This window comes from Osmerus eperlanus, chromosome 5 (assembly GCF_963692335.1).
Source record: "Osmerus eperlanus chromosome 5, fOsmEpe2.1, whole genome shotgun sequence".
Taxonomy (NCBI): domain Eukaryota; kingdom Metazoa; phylum Chordata; class Actinopteri; order Osmeriformes; family Osmeridae; genus Osmerus; species Osmerus eperlanus.
In genome coordinates, this window is record NC_085022.1 from 17,063,357 (window position 1) to 17,080,545 (window position 17,189).

Sequence of the window (17,189 nt, forward strand, 5' to 3'; positions counted from 1 at the left end):
GGACATGACTTTAAAATCTTTCTCCCTCCATGCCTACCTAGGTCTGAAAATGACTGTCACTAAACATCGGACTCTACGAGAACACCCTTAACGGTCCTGTCTTCACATGCACAGTTGTCACTCCAAGAAGAGATGGCTCATGTTCTGTAGGCCACACAGTTGGAGCATTCTGTGTATCTGACTGTCTCAGGGTCAGAGTAGGTCAGAAGAATGACATCAGATCCCACAACAATCACTTGTCCCTGCTCTGCTCTCGTGATGTGCATGCGGAAATCAACAGATGAGTCATGTCCTTGAAGACAGCAGGGCCTAGGTAGTTACTGTGAACCTTCTGGAAGCATAGAAGAAGAAGCCAACGGTCCATCAGACATATCCCTGGACCTTGGTTGAGCCGGGCACAAGCAGCCACTTTGTTTGGTCCTGGAAGCTCATTAAGAAACAGGATGGCGCTGTTCTGAAGCGCAGGGTTAGATCACAAACGGTGACATCCTTAATGTCTGCCAAGGGCAAGAAGAAGAAATGAGTCGCTTGTCGCCAATTAACCAGCTACCCTTCCCGACATGCATTGCGAAGCTAAGGATTAGTTTGTTTTGTTTTTTAAACATACTTTTACAGCAGGCTTCATCTACATGGATCAACCTGTTGAGTTCCATTCAGGTTCCAACATGAGTCGCAAAGCCGTACAAGGTAAAAAAGAAAAACTTTATTTACAAAACTGCTCTTTTCCCATGACACGGGTGGAATGCGGCTGGTCTGTCCTGTGAGCGTGGGTGAGGTTGGGACTTTACAGGATTGAGGAGGGTCAGACAGCACAGAGCCACAAGGTCGAAAACACCCCACCATCTGCTGATGCACACCACAGTTCACACACTACAGACCTAGCACTGCTTAGACTATTGCATATGGTTAGACGGCCTGTCCAAATCACATTTACTTAAAGCTTGTAGCAGGTGTTAGAAGACCAGGCTAGAAAATCACCACATCGATTCATACCAAATGACAATATTTCCATTTTACACGTGGCACAGAGTACAAAATACTCAAGAAGGAAGGAAATAAAAACAGTTGATGCAAATAGGCAATGCAAGGAAAGTAGTGGGCTATCCCCACCCATAGCTAACATTATTATTCACCTCACACATTTAAAAATGTCTCTTGCTCTAGACGCAGGCAGTTGAAACACATTTCCTTTCTGTGGAACATCATTTAAGCCACAGAAAATCTCACGCTCTTAAGCATCAACTTATCTGTTTACCGAAAGTCACAGGGACTGAGGTGTGATGAGCATACAGGGTGCCATTGGGGCTCTAGCAGTCCAGAGACAGTGAAAAAATCTGACAGGAAGCTGCAGAGAAAGATGTCATTGCTTCTCTCACACCATCATCTTGTCACTTTAACGGGGGGGGGGGGGGGGGGGGGGGGGAGGTGGGACTTCTCACAGCAAAGTTGAAAAACCTGTGTGTGTGTGTGTGTGAAACGTGTGTATGATTTTAGGTGTCCATCCCAGAGTGCTCTAGAAGGCGTATCGAGTGCGGATGTCCTCCAGCTTCTTGGACACCTCGGGCGGGGTTCTGTCGAGCTCCTCGGCCACACTCTTCTGCTTGTGAGGGTCCATGGAGTTAAACTGCTCACACAGGTCTCCATCGATCACATTCTGAACACACAACACAAAATATACATGGTATTGATACAACATATTAACAACAATTATTAACTTAAATAACGACAATTATTAACATGCATATGTGCAGCCTTTGCACTGTTCCAAGGCTCACCACACTGGGTTCACCATTGAATACAGGCATGTCATAGCCTCTGAGCCCCTATGGAGCTTTAGAGAACACTTAATAAGTGTTCAGCAGCAGCACGTTGGGATGTGTCAGTTTTTCTGTGTTTCTATTGGTTGGCTGAACCCACCTTGACGGGGAAGTAGTAGGAGCGGAAGCTGAGGTGGTCTCGACCGCACAGCGGGGGGAACTCGGAGCGCATGTGCATCTCCAGGTGCTGGAAAAAGTCATGGTCCTGGAGACAGAACACACGAGGGTCACGCTTCAGTTCATACACTCTGTACGGTGGACGTCTCAGCACCACAGAGGGAAGTGTGTGTGCGCATGGAAAAATGAGAGAGAGACAGTGTGTGTGTGTTACCTCGTGTGAGGTGAAGGGCACCAAAATGCCTATGCCCCCAGACAGGGTGGTGTAGACGAGGGACTCGGACCCCCCAGGGATCAGGGTGGTCTTCTGCAGGGACAGGACGGTCTCTCCTATGTGGTAGTTCATGATCACCTCCGCCTGACGAGAAGGAAGGAGGCAAAGAGACGTGAAGAGAAGAGGGTGAAACGGAGGCATGGTGGAATTTGGAAACTCTTACCTCAAACAAACAAGTCAGACACCCACCCACACAAACATAAAACACAGCAGAACATTCTAACTCCACACAAAAACAGAAATTGCTTACATGCACTCTTTTGCACAAAAGTAATTTGACAGGAGGAAAGTACACATGGGGACTTTCCGTGTTGCGTCTACCTCAACATCTAGAGGCTGTTAACCCAGACACCAGGCTGAGCTGGTAGCATGCTATGCAGGGAGGATTAGGAAACTTAAAAGACCGGACAAAGAAAACTCAAACACACGCCCACAAATAAAAACAGTCTGGAACGTTCACTCTAAACCACACATGCACACAAACACGAGTGCGGACAGCCATGTCAGTTTCCCCCCGGCTTGTACGTCTTCAGTACACTCTAATTTAACAGGACAAAATACAGGAGAGAAAAAGAGAAGGAGAGAGAAAGATGGACAGACACGCATGGGGGGGGGGGACCAGCACATAAATAGTACCTTCTGGGAGGCTCCATTCAGAAGACCTCTATCCCACAAGGCCTTGTTCCCAGTGGGGTCCTCATCTACATCGTCACTGGTGTTGGGGGGCAGACGCACCTAGGAGGGGGGAGGTCATATCAAGTCATTACCTTATATTCATTTATGTTAATGTTTTTGTGTGTGCAGAAAGCAGTATATTCTTGTGTATTCCAAGGGCGGAGTTCATTGCCCTGGTGGCATTTGACCGCCCAACACACATGCACACTTTTGAACTTACAATGCTGATGTTGCCGAACTTGTCGGCTGAGGCCATGGTGTCGTAGTCCAGCAGGCAGGCGGCGGTCACCCAGCGGGGGTGGGTGTCGTCAGCGAAGATGATCAGCTGGTTCTCGTTGCGCTTGTAGCGGACCCAGAAGAGGCTCTCTTGGACATCGGTCACGATGACACGCTGCCCGATGGTGTGGATGCCAGTCACTAGGTTGGGCACGTGCTGTGGATAGAAGACAGGGCAGGGGGGGGATTGGTCAAATATGTCGTCCAGGACTGGAGGCACGCACACGCACGGTCGTCTTCTTAATCTGGATGCTTGAGTCTGGAAACCAGCCCTTGGTAATGCTAGTCTGTACATGCAACAGGGCTCCATAATAAAGCAGACTTTTGTATGTCTGCGGTTAGAAGTGTAACTCCTTCCCTCATTGCCCAGGTCACAGAGGGCTCCAGCACAACCCCAGGATCTGGAAGCTAAATGCCACTGAGTTAACCAGCTACACTGGTTCTACATTCGATAGCGATTGCTGCCCTTGCTCACGTTTGTATTTTAGGTGCATTATTATGCTGAAGTAGTTTTAATTAATAAAAAGTGGGTTTATTGTTATTATTTGCTACAGAATGCTTAGCCTATCAAGATCAAATGAAGCAGGCAGTGTACATGCTTCAGAGTGGCCTACCTTGGCTAGGCTACTGACCATTTACAATAAGTTGTTACGTCAATTATTAATTGGCAGCATTTATGCCATTTAGAACATACTTTGAGTGTAAGGTGTCTTTAAGTAGCCTAACTTCATTGCTTTAGGGGAAATAGGACGACTATATGTGCAATATTACATTAGCTATTAGATATAGATTTATTTCAATGTATTTATTCACCTTTGAATAAATACATTGATTAGAAAAAAGAAGAAAAAAAGAACATATATATACATTTATATATATATTTTTTGAGCACCGAAGACCCATTTTGACCCAGGAAAAACCCTGAACCCTGGTCCTCGGGACCCATGACCCTGCATGTTTGAGATGTTTCCATGCTCCAACACACCTGACTGAAATGAATGGGCACTGATCAGGCTCCTGCTGAGCTTCATAACCACCCATTCATTAGAATCAGGTGTGTTGGAGCAGGGAAACACTGCTCTAACCACTAAGGTTTTCCCTCCCTTGTGTTTCCCCAGAACGGTTATGACCCAAGACCTGGCATTTACTTAAGTCATTCTACAAATATTGACATTTTAGAACCCCACAATAATGGCTTTTGAATGTACTGATCCCCTAGAGAAATAGATAGGCCATTATTGGCAGAAAACACAGGCCAGCCTATCAGGCAGCTATCCCCGTCAGGCCCAGACTAGTCTCTGATTTGGTACGTTCCAAACCCTCCTGAGTTCTTGCTTCATAGAACATGTCTCAGTGTTTCCAGTGTTCTCCACCCACGCCCAATAAGCCCCCCAACATACCTTATTTTCACACTTGCGTAGCAGCTTTCTCTTTCCCAGGTCATAGATTCGCAGCAGTTTTCCTACCCCCACCAACACCCGGCCCTGGAAGGGAGCGATTGCCAGAGGGACATCCTCCACAGGAGTCTGCCAATCAAAACACCACAGTGAGTCAGTTTTGACCAAATGAAATATCCATTACCTCTCAGCCAATCCAAACAATTAATTTCTGATCCATGTACCAATGACCTGATCTGGATGAGGTTTTTCTGTCCAGCGTGTGCATCTAATGCACACCTGCATTAGCATTTGTTGTAGATCATTTAGTCAGATATGCTATCAGTCTTCTGCACACAAAGCATACCTATGACACAATGATTTGCAGCAGAATCCAAATATACGTTTTTTTTTGTGTGTGTGTGTGGGGGGGTCTCATGGTGGAATTAACATAGGTTAGCGACTCATTTCCTGCGCAAATTATTGGAAGTCAAATTAGGTTATAAGATATACATACAGTCTACATACAAATCCTGTCTCTGATCTTAATAGCAGAAAACATCAACCAATTGCGGTACACGAAACACAACGTATCGCAAAGCGCATCTGGTGTGGTTTGGGTGTGAAAGCCAGCATTCAGGTGGGGGGGAGGGGGAGACGGTATCTCTATGCTTCTAGCTTCTTTGTTTAACCCATGTGAAAGCATTGGCTGTTCAGGAGTCAGAAACCCACTGAGGAAATACCCCAACAATATCACACCTGTTGCCATAATGTATGTGTGTGTGTGTGTGTGTGAGAGAAGAGAAGTATATTTTTGATAATGGCTAGAATTTCAGAAAAAATTGTGTTGGTGTAAAAAGTGATGTCATGATGATGTTTGTGCATTCTGCAGAGGCCGGTGGATCAAAGGACAAACATGCAACTAAAATGGTAACTCTTACCAAATATTCCCTAGGACTATAACTGTTTGTGTGTGTGAGAGAGAGAGGGGGGGGGGAGAGAGACAGTACTCCCATAGGTCAGTGATGAACAGTTCTAAAATAAGTCAGGAAATTCCCAAAAACTCAGTCATGGTCCGACCACAACCAAAAACCAAAATTAGTCACTTCCTTTGTCAATCACACTCACCTTGTGTAAGAATCCCCCCCCCCCCCAAAACCCCCTTTTTAAAAGCCACCCATCTCTACCAACAGTCTATGCTGAGATCAGAGGTGTTGTAGTTCTCTCCAGTGATTATCAGTCAGAGAAGAGACATGGGAAACTCATCACTTCAACAGCATCTAAGCACTCACCCTCACTTCCTCTGTCAATCACACTCACCTTGTGCATGAACTCCAGCTTTTCCCCACCCCCTGTCAGCCTATAGGTGTAGATGAAACCACCAGCCACAGAGCGGGGATTGAGGATCATGTCTCTGGCCACGCCCACCAGAACGTACCAATCATCACCGCCGCTGGCGAAACGACACACGGTGACACTGCAGAGGGAGAGAGCAGGATGTGAGTAATGGTCTTACAACCTGGAGTACACAATGGACCTACAGTATCCAATACCAAACTAGGACTGGTCAATATAGCTACAAACGTTTTTCATTTATTGATGAAAACCTATTTTTGATTAAGAACAGGATTATTATACATTTTACCCACTTTACTTAGAATTTCACCATTGTATTTATCAAGGGACACAGTTAAGTTTCAACATGAACAACAATGAACAAGCGCAAATTGAAACAGCAGTGACCACAGACGTGAGCAATTTAATGCATTTAAGTGAAAATATGGAACATTGTATTGAGCAATTTTCCTATGGCTATTGCTACATTTTGCTCTTGTTTTATTGCCATGGAATATACCAAATGATGATACACTCGCTTGGTGCATGTGTGTGCCTGTCTTTGCTGAGATCAGAGGTGTTGTAGTTCTCTCCATACATTCAGTCAGAGAAGAGACATGGGAAACTCATCATTTCAACAGCATCTGACAAGTCTTCCTCCATAACCCCTTCTCCTCCTCACGTTAGCCTGTTTTGTCTGTACCCCTCTCATCCCTCTCTCTGTGCCTCCAACCCTCCCATCCCACTCCATCCCCATTTTCCCCAGGTCCTCTGCTCCCTACATCTTGCCCTGCTTGGGCAGAACTTTCCTCCTCTCCAACCACCACTTGCTTCTCCACTCTTCACCCACCCCTCCTCCTCTTGCTGCCCCCCCCCCCCCCCCCCCCTCACCTGAAGGCAGCTTCGTTCTGTTCCAGCTGGACCAGGTCGAGGGTGGTGCCCTGGATGGGGTTGACCAGCCGCACCAGAGAGGCCCACTGCCCAGACCCAGCCTTCGGGGCTCCAAATATGGCCTCGGGCAGGTTCTCGTTCAGGAAGGCGGCCGCCATCTCTGCCGCGAGCTCTCTCTCATCCTCCCCTGCAGCCTCCACCATCTCCTGCAGGAAGCAACCACGTAGAACAAGAGAATCAGCTGAACATCAAACCGCACACACCTGCCTGGCCTGTGTGTTTCTGTGTGTCCACGCTGAGATCAGAGGTGTTGTAGTTCTCTCCATTCGTATTCAGTCAGAGAAGAGACGTGAGAAACTCATCACTTCAACAGCATCTAAACACCCACCCCCCTCCTCTGGTGACTAGGGACGGGGATCGTTAATTTTGATCGATATCGATACAATTTTCGAGACTGCTTAACGATCCGAGTCTTTATCGATACCACTATCGATACTTTTCTGGGGTGTGCTTGAGCTAACCACCATCGAAATGAATGAATTTGGCAAATGTTAAACATATAGCAGCACCCACACAACCCACGCCACACTTTATGTAAACAAGATTACTGAACAACATTTATAACAATAAATTAAGTAAAACAGATGTCAAATAGAACAAGGGGAACGTGTTGCTGTCAGGAGGAAGCTGGATAAAAGGAGCACATATTGGCACAATGGATCCTGGCTCTGGCTAAATCTACAATTGTCCACTACGGATGTACTAACCACAACATGGATGAGTAACTAGTTTAAATGACTGTGATTGGTTGGTTGACAAAATGTGACATTGACAAGCCGTCATTGTTCAAGACGTTATGAAAAGTTTAACACGTTTCAACAAAAGGCACCTGATATAGCTAAATGACCAACTAACCAAACCCAACCCTTCCTTATCTCATCCCTGTTATTGTTTAACAAGATGCTTAAGCAGCCCACAGAGCCATGCTCCCGGTGAATATGTTTTGAATGATCAGCAGCGGGGCAGGGGAGGCTAGTCTTTACTCACACACACTGACTGTGTTCGTAAATCATTTTTCCGGTTCGCGCACGCATCAAATTTTAGGGGCATATGCGAGTGAAATAGTTGCACTGTAGAGCCCTGGCTCTTATTTTTTAGGCTTATTAGTGTCAACGATGGATACTTGCTACGAAGTTGGGGTGCGCTGACTGCGCTCACCATGCATTCCGTGGGTGGAGGAGGAGGGTTGTCCTGCAACGGCAGCTGGAGTTGGCACCGTTGCTTCTCGAAGACAGTTGAATGTACTGCATTTTACCTTTATCTGATGCACAACGTTGGTGCTTATTCATTGCAACAGTGTTCCTTACATGAAATGATCTTTAAACGTATTACACGTCGCTTCGTCCTTATCTTTGGCTTTATTAAAATGTAGCCGAGACTTTGACCGCTTAGTACGTTCAGCCATCGTAGCTAGCAACAAAATGAGAAATGTAGTGAAGTAGGGCATGAGCCAATTAAATTCTTCTTCTTTTAGTTTTAAGGCGGTTGGCAGGCCATTTAATTGAATTCAGCAATTTTATTAGACAATCGATGTATGTTTGTGCACCAGTGATTTGATTTAAATGACCTGACTTATCTCTCGAGACATATATTACCTATAGTCTAGATAGCGGTATCGATAAGCTCAGACCTTATTGATCTTTGGGTTTTGAGAAATTTGGAACCGGGTCCTTACAGAACCGGGTATCGATCCCCATACCTACTGGTGACTCTCCCACGCAACGCTGCGGAGGGGTGAAAAAGCTTCACGTGCCCCACCCCCACAGCGCCCCCTGCTGTTGTTGAGGCCCTACCTCGGCCATCTGCTGCTTGCGCTGGGCCTTGGTGGCTTCGGTGTAGGCGTTGTGGTCCGTCTCGATCAGGACCAGGTTGTTGGTCTCTGGGTGGATCACAAACTTCCTGGGCGTGTACTGGAGGGGGAACGCCACCTGGTTGAAGACGGCACCCAGCTTCTCCAACGCCAGGATCCTGGGAGGAGAAGGAGGGTAGAACGAGTGATGGAGACAGGGTAGATCAAAAAGATGTATTTCTTATGAAATAATTGAGTTTCAGTAGGCTAAATACATCAAGATTTGGGTGGATGGAATGTGAGGATGCGGTTAAAAAGAGTGAGGGAATATAATGAATGGGGAGCTGATGCTGGGAGATAAACATGTATGTACTCTACTTTTGTTTTATGCCACCCATCTCTACCAACTGTCTATGCTGAGATCAGAGGGTTGAAAGTTCTCTCCATTGATTTTCAGTCAGAGAAGAGACATGAGAAACTCATCACTTCAACAGCATTGAAGCACTTTACCTCCCTAACCCCACTCACTCTCCTATCAGCCTGCTTAAGTCTTCCTCCCTTCACTCGTCCCTCTCCCTGTAAGCTCTACCCTGGCTGTACCTCCACCCGTCCAGCTTTCTCTCCAGCTTTCCGTTTGCCTACTCCCCTGCCCACACTGTGCTCACCCCGCTGAGCCCAGCTCCTCCTTGTTTACTTGCTTCTCCACCCTCAACCCACTATGTATCTTTGCTCAGATAAGTGTTTGATGTAGAAAATACATCAGGACCCCATCCCTTCATCAATGTGTGCTCAGTGTGTGCTCAGTGTGTGTGCGTATGCGTGTGTCCACACCTAAGTGTGTTGGTGGAGATGGCCACGATGCCCTCAGGGCACTGTTCCGAGGCGAAGCCGGAAGCGTACTCCAGGGTCTCGTAGGACAGCGGCGTGAGGTGGAACCGAGACTGGTAGGAGTAGCTGAGCCAGGAGCGGCTGGACATGGCCAGCACCTGCAAGGGGCCACACAGAGGTCATGTCCCGGTCAGCCCACTGTGAGCCTGAACTGTAGAAATCATAGAGGACTAGACAAGTGTAGGTAACAGGAGGGAAAAGCCAATCAGCACTGTGCTGACACACATCCGACTCCTTCAGATCTCTGTAAGAGCACCGATCTGACCAGGACCACTTACAGCTTCCTGTCCCTGCATCCTGACCCGGAAGAGCTTGACGGGTCGTGACCCCAGGTAGCGGGTGCGGGTGTCAGACAGGTCTCCTGTGACCGGGTCCAGGACGGTTCGGAGCAGCACGCCGTTCTGAGGGGAGAAGAGAGAAGCTTGACAAGCAGCCAAAGCTTGACCACACAGCAGGATCCAGCCATCGTTACGACAGGTCAGGATCTAGTATTGACACCACCTACTGATGGAGACCTGCCTAGTCTAACAATCATCAGCCTTGTCCTTCACTTCAGATCTGAAGAGAAGGCGTACCGGTGTAAAAGATTGAGACCCAGCAGTCGGTGTATGCGTGTGTGTGTGTGTACCTGGAGTCCTATGTTGAGGTAGAGGAAGCCGATGGTTCCCTTCTCCCCCAGCTCGTCCTGCTTCTCCACCCCGCCCATCTCCACGATACACAGAGACTCCGGCTGGGCGGGCAGGGCCTGCATGCTGAGGGGCTGCAGGCAGTCCTGCAGAACACACACACACAGTTAGGATACATCCCACACACGCTGCACTCGTACCCGACATGCAATTGGGCGTTTCGCGTGGCCTAGAAGTTACATCTGGATTAGGTTCTGGTAGTCATGACAGCCACACCAGGGAGCCGGGTCAAGCCAAATAAACTCTTGGCCTCATCATCATGATCTGCTCCAAGAACACATAGTACCGGTAGCTCTTAAGCATCCACAGAAAACTGGAGTGCTCTGTGTGTTTCTTTCGGTCTACGCTGAGATCAGAGGTGTTGTAGTTCTCTCCATTAGTATTTAGTCAGAGAAGAGACATGAGAAACTCATCACTTCCACAGCAGAACACGACACCCACATCCATCGACACGGCGAGTGTGTGTGTGACATCTGTATAACGTGTGTGTGTGTGTGTGTGTGTGCGTCGTACCGAGGGGTCGAGGGAGATGATGCGGACGGTGTTGTCGACCAGGCCGACGGCGAGGAAGCGCGAGCGCTGCTCCCCAGGAGGCACGTTGGCCAGACTCATACACACCACGTCAGCAGACATCTCCTTCCTCTCCGTGTACTCATTCAACTGTCCTGACTGGAGGCATGGACGACAGGGAGGCAGGGAGAGGGTCAGGTTAGAAGAATACCGGTGATAAGTCACTTTGAACAGGAGAGCTTCCTGTCCCAAGCTCAGGTGCCACCAGTCTCATGTCACTAAAATACAGAGCACAGTTCACATCAGTGACAAAGTATGTGGCAGAAACAGCCTCCAGCGTGACAGAAGACTAGATTTATGGTCAAACTCAGATTGATGGACTTGAACTGGCGTCACATGACAGTGGAACCCTCCCAGGTCCCAGAGGGAGCAGGTACTGACCGGGTCCATCTCGAAGTACACCAGTTCGCCCCCGGTGAGGGCGATGACCACCTGCCTCTGGTTGACGGCACAGCGGACGATCGTCTTCTTCCCGGGGGTCTTCCACTCATTCACACGCTTGTCTGCGCGGATATGGCGGATACCGTCAGGGTACACCTGGAGAGGAGGAAGAGAGGGGGAGGAGATTAGTTAGACAGAGTAAAGAGGAGGAGATGGAGAGAAATTAAGAGTTTGATATGGGGGGGGGGGGGGGGGTAGAACAGTGTGAAAACTGTAGAAGGAGATCACTATAAGAGTGAGGTTGGGGGAGGGGAGACCAATGTAAGGGTGAGGTTAGGGGTGAGGCTGACCTGGACGAGGGCGTCCTCCCCCAGCAGGGAGCAGGAGAGGGTGGGCGTGGTCCCCAGGAAGCCAGAATCCGTCACTTCCTCTACCGTCTCTCCAATGGACAACACCAGTGTGGCGTTGACGAAAGACACGATGATGTAGGCGTCAAACTCATCTGTCAAACACACAGGACAGAGTCAGGTACACATCCTGTCTACAGGACAGGCAACAGGCACCAGCCCAGTCTAATAAACACAGCAGGAGCACTGACAGAGGAAGAACAGAGCCTGCCTAGCCAGGGAATCAGTGTGTTTTAGAATTTAAACAGTGATGATGGTGCATGGTCATGTGACTGCATTGTGGTTATTTCTCTGGGTTTTGGAAGTGTGCTCTATCCACCCAAGAAAAGAAGAAATAGTGAGAGTGAAATATTCTGACACCCACACCCGAGCTAGCTTGTCTCGACCAGCTGCAGTGGAACTCAGCCACTGAACGGTTCTCATATGACTTCTGGGAAACTGCTGGCAGGGGACACAATTCAAACAAAGTGCAGCATGCTCCCAAAAGCAGACACACATTCCGCAGTTGGAACGTGAAAGATATGTCAAGTCAGAAAAGTGAATGGAACTGAAACCAACAATGTGTGACCAACATGTTAGGACTGCAATCTGGCAGTGAAAGTGGACAAAACGGTGCAGTAGTGTGTAAAGGTTTATGTATGTGAACTTGTGTGCGCGAGTGAGAGGGTCAGTCATTGAGAGTGAGTCATGGTGAGTGAATGGGACAGTGAGTGAACGAGAGAAAGTGAGTAGTGAACGAGAGAAAGTGAGTAGTGAACGAGAGAAAGTGAGTAGTGAACGAGAGAAAGTGAGTAGTGAACGAGAGAAAGTGAGTAGTGAACGAGAGAAAGTGAGTGCGAGAGAGATACCTTCGATGTGTCTGCGTACAGTCCAGACAGCATTGGGGTTACCAGGCAGCTCAGACACAGCCATCTCTGACACCTGCGGAAAAGAATGAGACAATGTTCACACACGCACGCAAACATGAACCTCATTACCTCTCCAGTCTAAGTCCCAAGTAGAGAGCTTGCACAGACAGATCCAGGGATTCCCGCAGCACTTTTCAGTTAAGGCGGCCGCCTTTACTAAGTTGGTTTGTTTTTCTTATAGCAATATCTGCCGTTGTCTTGTTTTCTCCCTTCCATTCCATTCCAAACAGTGACCAACGGCAGTCTCCCTTCTCTGCAGAACGCATTGGAGGAAAAACTTTTTGTGCCTCCGCCCTAACCCCGGCAAACCCCCCCCCGCGCACGCACGCGCGCTCCGCCGGCAAAGCCCAAACTACCACCTTAACTAACACATTTTCTGCTGGAAACCCTGAGATCCCAAGCTTTACAACAGACACACTTCCCTAGGTGCTGCGTACAGTCGAAGTGTGTTGTGTGTATGGTATCTGTAGCCTCCATTATGTACTGGAGGCCGACCTTGGTTCCAAACCTACCTCCAGTCCATGTCGGAGCACTCTGAGGGTGGACTTGGGGCCCCGCCCACAGGCCACATACAGCTGTGGTGTGTCCTCATTGGCCAGATCAGCTATCTGTCACATACATAACGAGAGGGGGCAGGAAATCAGGATGATGGGCAGATCTCCAAACAAAGCAAGTAATGATTTACTGCCTAGACATGCACGGTGAAAAAGTGTGAGTGTCTATGCTGAGATCAGAGGGTTGAAAGTTCTCTCCATTTGGTTTTCCAGTCAGAGAAGAGACATGAGAAACTCATCACTTCAACAGCAGATCTGGTGGCACACACATTCCCTTCTTCTCCCTCCACACACACATAAACACACACACACACACCTGGCAGGACATTATAGGCGACAGGTTCTCCTGCTCATCCACCAGAACCAGGTTCTTAAGTGGGCGGGGCTGGAAGAAGAAGGTATCCCCCTCCTCCAATGGCATAGCAGACGAGAACTCTGGCTCTTCATCATCATCCCCCAGATGGGCTATCTGGTACAGGTAACTACGGACAAGAGAGAGAGAGGGCGATCATAACATCACCAAATGAGGATGGAGAGACACAAAGTAGCAATGTTTGTTTGTGAGTGTGAGGAAAGAATAAGGCTTACTGATTGCCGAACTCGGAGGCGACAAAGAGGAAGCCAGTTTTCAGCACACACATGGCTGTTGCCACAGGAATGGTGTCAAAATACTTCATTCGGATCTCTGTTACCTAAGATACAAAACATGAAGGCATGAACATCCAATAGCAGCCCTCCTCACCCAGACCTGTTTGTGTGTATGACAGCTCAACCGTCTCCTGTCATCAATCCATCTGTGGTCTCGAGGTAAGGTTTGAAATCAGATAAGTGAGCCGAGAAACAGTCCGTCCCTCCCTTCCTTTCTTGACCACTACTCCTCTTACCATTTCCTCGTCTGTCTCCAGGGTGACCTTGAAGATGTCTCCTTGCTCTGTTTGAGCCAGGAAGAAGAACATGGACTTGGTCTTATGAGTGGCTGAGCACACGAAGATCATCCCTCGTTCTGGGTCGTCCAGGTCATTCTGAAATACAGCAGAGCGTGTTGGCATCAGCACTGACCTTTACTCCTCCACATGCAGACAGCATTTCACTCAAAGGCTTTCGGCCTTCATAGAAAAGCTGACAGAAGCATGAAAGTAGAAGACAAAAGCTTATTTGGTGCTAGAGATCAGTCACAAAGTCCCAGGTTTAATATTTTTACAATTAAAAAAAGTTGTACTATAATTTCTCCAGTCATATCAACGCTGTTCAATAGTGACAGGCATTCAAATAAGTGTATATATGTGTGTAGATATATAGATATTGAAGGCCATCTTGGAGAAGCATGTTCTTACCCTGCGTCTGGGGATGGGGCAGCGGATGTCAGGCTGGTCTCCAAAGTTTTTATAGGTGATGTAGTTTTCTGAGCAGATCAGAACCCCACTAGGCCCATCAGAACCTCCAGGAACTGAAAAGGACAGGAGTGTTTTTATCGAGCTTTTATTTTAATTTTTTGTGTTTTTAATGTGTGTGAGTGAGTCGAGTTACCTGTTATGAGGAAGTTTCCATGCTCCTCCAGAGCCTCGCTGTACTTGCGGACCACATGGTTAAGACCCAGGTCCAGCTCGTAGAAGGTCAGGGTCTGCTGGGTGTTGGCAGCTGCTTCACCTGTTGGATCGTTGTCAGCTTCCTGTGACGGTCAGAGGTTAGGAAACTTTAGTTTAGTTTTTTTTTATTGCAGGAAAGCCAATTTCCCACCACCACAGGGGCCACAGATAAGAGTGCTGGCTTTTACCTCATAGTCCATCTCCAGGCAGGCAAACATGGGGTTTTCAAAACCCACGTCGACTCCGACGAGGTGGTAGACCAGGGTGTTGGCCTTGTGGGCCTCCAGGGGAGAAGAGATAGTGAGGCGGGCGGCTGCATCTCTATTGAGGATGTACACCAGCTTCTGCTTCTCAATGGCACCTGGAGATACAACACCACACCCGACTAGAGTTAAAGTACTGTAAATGCATGGGTCACATACCTTTAAAGCCACATACAGAAGTCTTATAAGAAAGCATGACATCAAGAATTCAATACAGTCCAACTGCATCTGAGTCTTGCTGAGATCAGAGGTGTTGTAGTTCTCTCCAGTGATTATCAGTCAGAGAAGAGACATGAGAAACTCATCACTTCAACAGCATTAATAAAAATCTATGTTCACGCCTTTGCCCGTGTGTGTGCATCTCATAGTCCCCGTACCTATCATGACAGCCCTGCCCTTGGGGTCGACCGCCAGGAACTGCCCAGGAACAATGCGCCTGCAGCCACTCTTCCCAAAGGTCTCCTGGTGGATCTTCTCAAACATGTTCTTTGAGGAGTGATACTCCAGGATCACGATACGCCCCGAGTCACTGCCCACGACAATGTAGTCTGGAGGAAGAGGAGAGATGGTCGGGTCTCAGTTCATGTCTCTAACTCACAGACACACAATAAAACTGTGTACAAGCCTTCTTGACTGGCTTAAACTTGTTTTCTCTCCAACACGGGCGCACGCGCACACACACACACACACACACACACCTTTAGTTCCTCCCGTGAGCCTGAAGGCCATGAGAGAGCGGATGATGCCGAACACCTCCATGGTGAGGAGCGTGTGGACCTTCCCCGTGTTGGCGTCCGGACGCAGCAGCTCCAGGGTCTTTCCCCGGGAGACAACAATCTCCTGCATCTTGGTACCTGTCCAAGGACATCATGTTGCAGAGTTAAGTCAGTTCATCCGCCATGGTTTATGTTAAGCTGTAATGTATGCGTGTGCTTTAATACTAAATTGATCAGAGGTTTTTAAGATATCTCCACTGATTTCTTGTCAGAGAAGAGACATGATAGACTCATCACTTCCAAAGCACTTAACCTAGAATAGTCAGGATGGGAGACCATGACATCCAAACATCCCTTACCTGAGAAATTGCCATGGATGGCGTGCGTGATGCCGGTGGCTCGTTGCAAGGTGAGGTTGTAGAGAAACATGGCTGCTGTTTGTCTCTAGGACCTTGAGGTGCAGGTCAGAGGGCCCACAGAGGCACCTGGATCTGAAGGGAACACCGCGTTAGATAACTCAGGAAAGTTTCAAAGCAGCTAACCATTGATTTAGCTTGATAGCTTGATGCGCTGGTTGCACGTTAACAGCTGACTTTACTGTAGCGCCTATTAATCAATCTCTACGACATACAACCAGCTAACCCACAACGTGCATAGTGCTGTGTCCCGGATTTAAATGTAGACAGTCGGGCATTGCTGGTAAGACAAACACATTGAGTCGCAACTAGACTACATTAACTAGCAAGCTCGCTACGTAGCACTCGCCTCAGTGCTAGCTAGCTAGCATTAAAAGTGGTCAATATTGAGAACAAGTCCAGTATTTAACTAGTTAGCTACAGTTTCAAACACATCTACTCGGGCACTCAATATTACCCCTACACATTACACAATAAAAGAAATGTATTTATAAATAGGAAGCCATCATTCATTAGCAGCGTGGTAGATACTACACTAGCTAGCTTTGCAGATGTAATCTCATTCATACAAAGGTCGGCAAACTGCCACCCTAATCATTTGTCATGTATCAAAATGCATAGGGATATAGCAATTATTGTGTTTGTGTTTGAATGCGGATACTAAATTTAAATGTTTTACCGGTGTGACGATCAAGATGGTAAGGATATCGTTTGGATACAGAAAGTATTTCAAACGATAAATATTTTAAAACTTCGTACACAGAACGTAGGACTGCAGGGTCGCGGTTTTGTCAACGTTCTAACGTCACATCCTTTGCCTGGTTGCCAAGTAATTTCTAACACCCCTAACAATCCCCTACTAAGGTCATCAACACAAAGATGGCTTCCAAAACGTAATAAGTACATTGGATGTGTTCATTACTACATACATATATATACTACATGTATGCGAATGAGTTAAATTCACATAAACACATTTGTTTTGCTATACTGTGATTTGTGTGGGTCGTTTGTTTTATACGATTGTTTTACAAATCTGGCATCCCCAAAACGCAGTAGAAACTGTGATGTTTACGTTTTGTTCCCGTAGGGGGTGACAAAGCACATGATTAGTGATCGGCTTTCTAACTTGATAAAAAAAAGTTGTTCGCCTGCCTGTGTTGTTATGTCCATAGATATATATAAAGGCTTTTATATATATATA

General features: G+C 47.5%; 1 protein-coding gene across 1 annotated transcript; it reads right to left on the minus strand.

Moving 5' to 3' along the window:
- Positions 1 to 683: 683 nt before the first annotated feature.
- On the minus strand, positions 684 to 16,796 carry sf3b3 (splicing factor 3b, subunit 3). The gene is made up of 27 exons (XM_062462020.1): positions 16,665 to 16,796; positions 15,929 to 16,060; positions 15,552 to 15,707; positions 15,231 to 15,401; positions 14,779 to 14,951; positions 14,532 to 14,673; positions 14,339 to 14,451; positions 13,889 to 14,026; positions 13,593 to 13,696; positions 13,321 to 13,486; positions 12,963 to 13,058; positions 12,391 to 12,463; positions 11,486 to 11,637; positions 11,136 to 11,291; positions 10,698 to 10,853; positions 10,127 to 10,270; positions 9,777 to 9,899; positions 9,442 to 9,596; positions 8,615 to 8,789; positions 6,762 to 6,967; positions 5,856 to 6,012; positions 4,560 to 4,685; positions 3,104 to 3,316; positions 2,845 to 2,943; positions 2,149 to 2,292; positions 1,918 to 2,022; positions 684 to 1,654 (listed from the first exon to the last, which is right to left on the minus strand). The coding sequence occupies exons 2-27, from the start codon at positions 15,996 to 15,998 to the stop codon at positions 1,514 to 1,516; spliced, it is 3,654 nt and encodes a 1,217-aa protein (XP_062318004.1). The 5' UTR covers positions 15,999 to 16,060; positions 16,665 to 16,796; the 3' UTR covers positions 684 to 1,513.
- Positions 16,797 to 17,189: the final 393 nt, after the last annotated feature.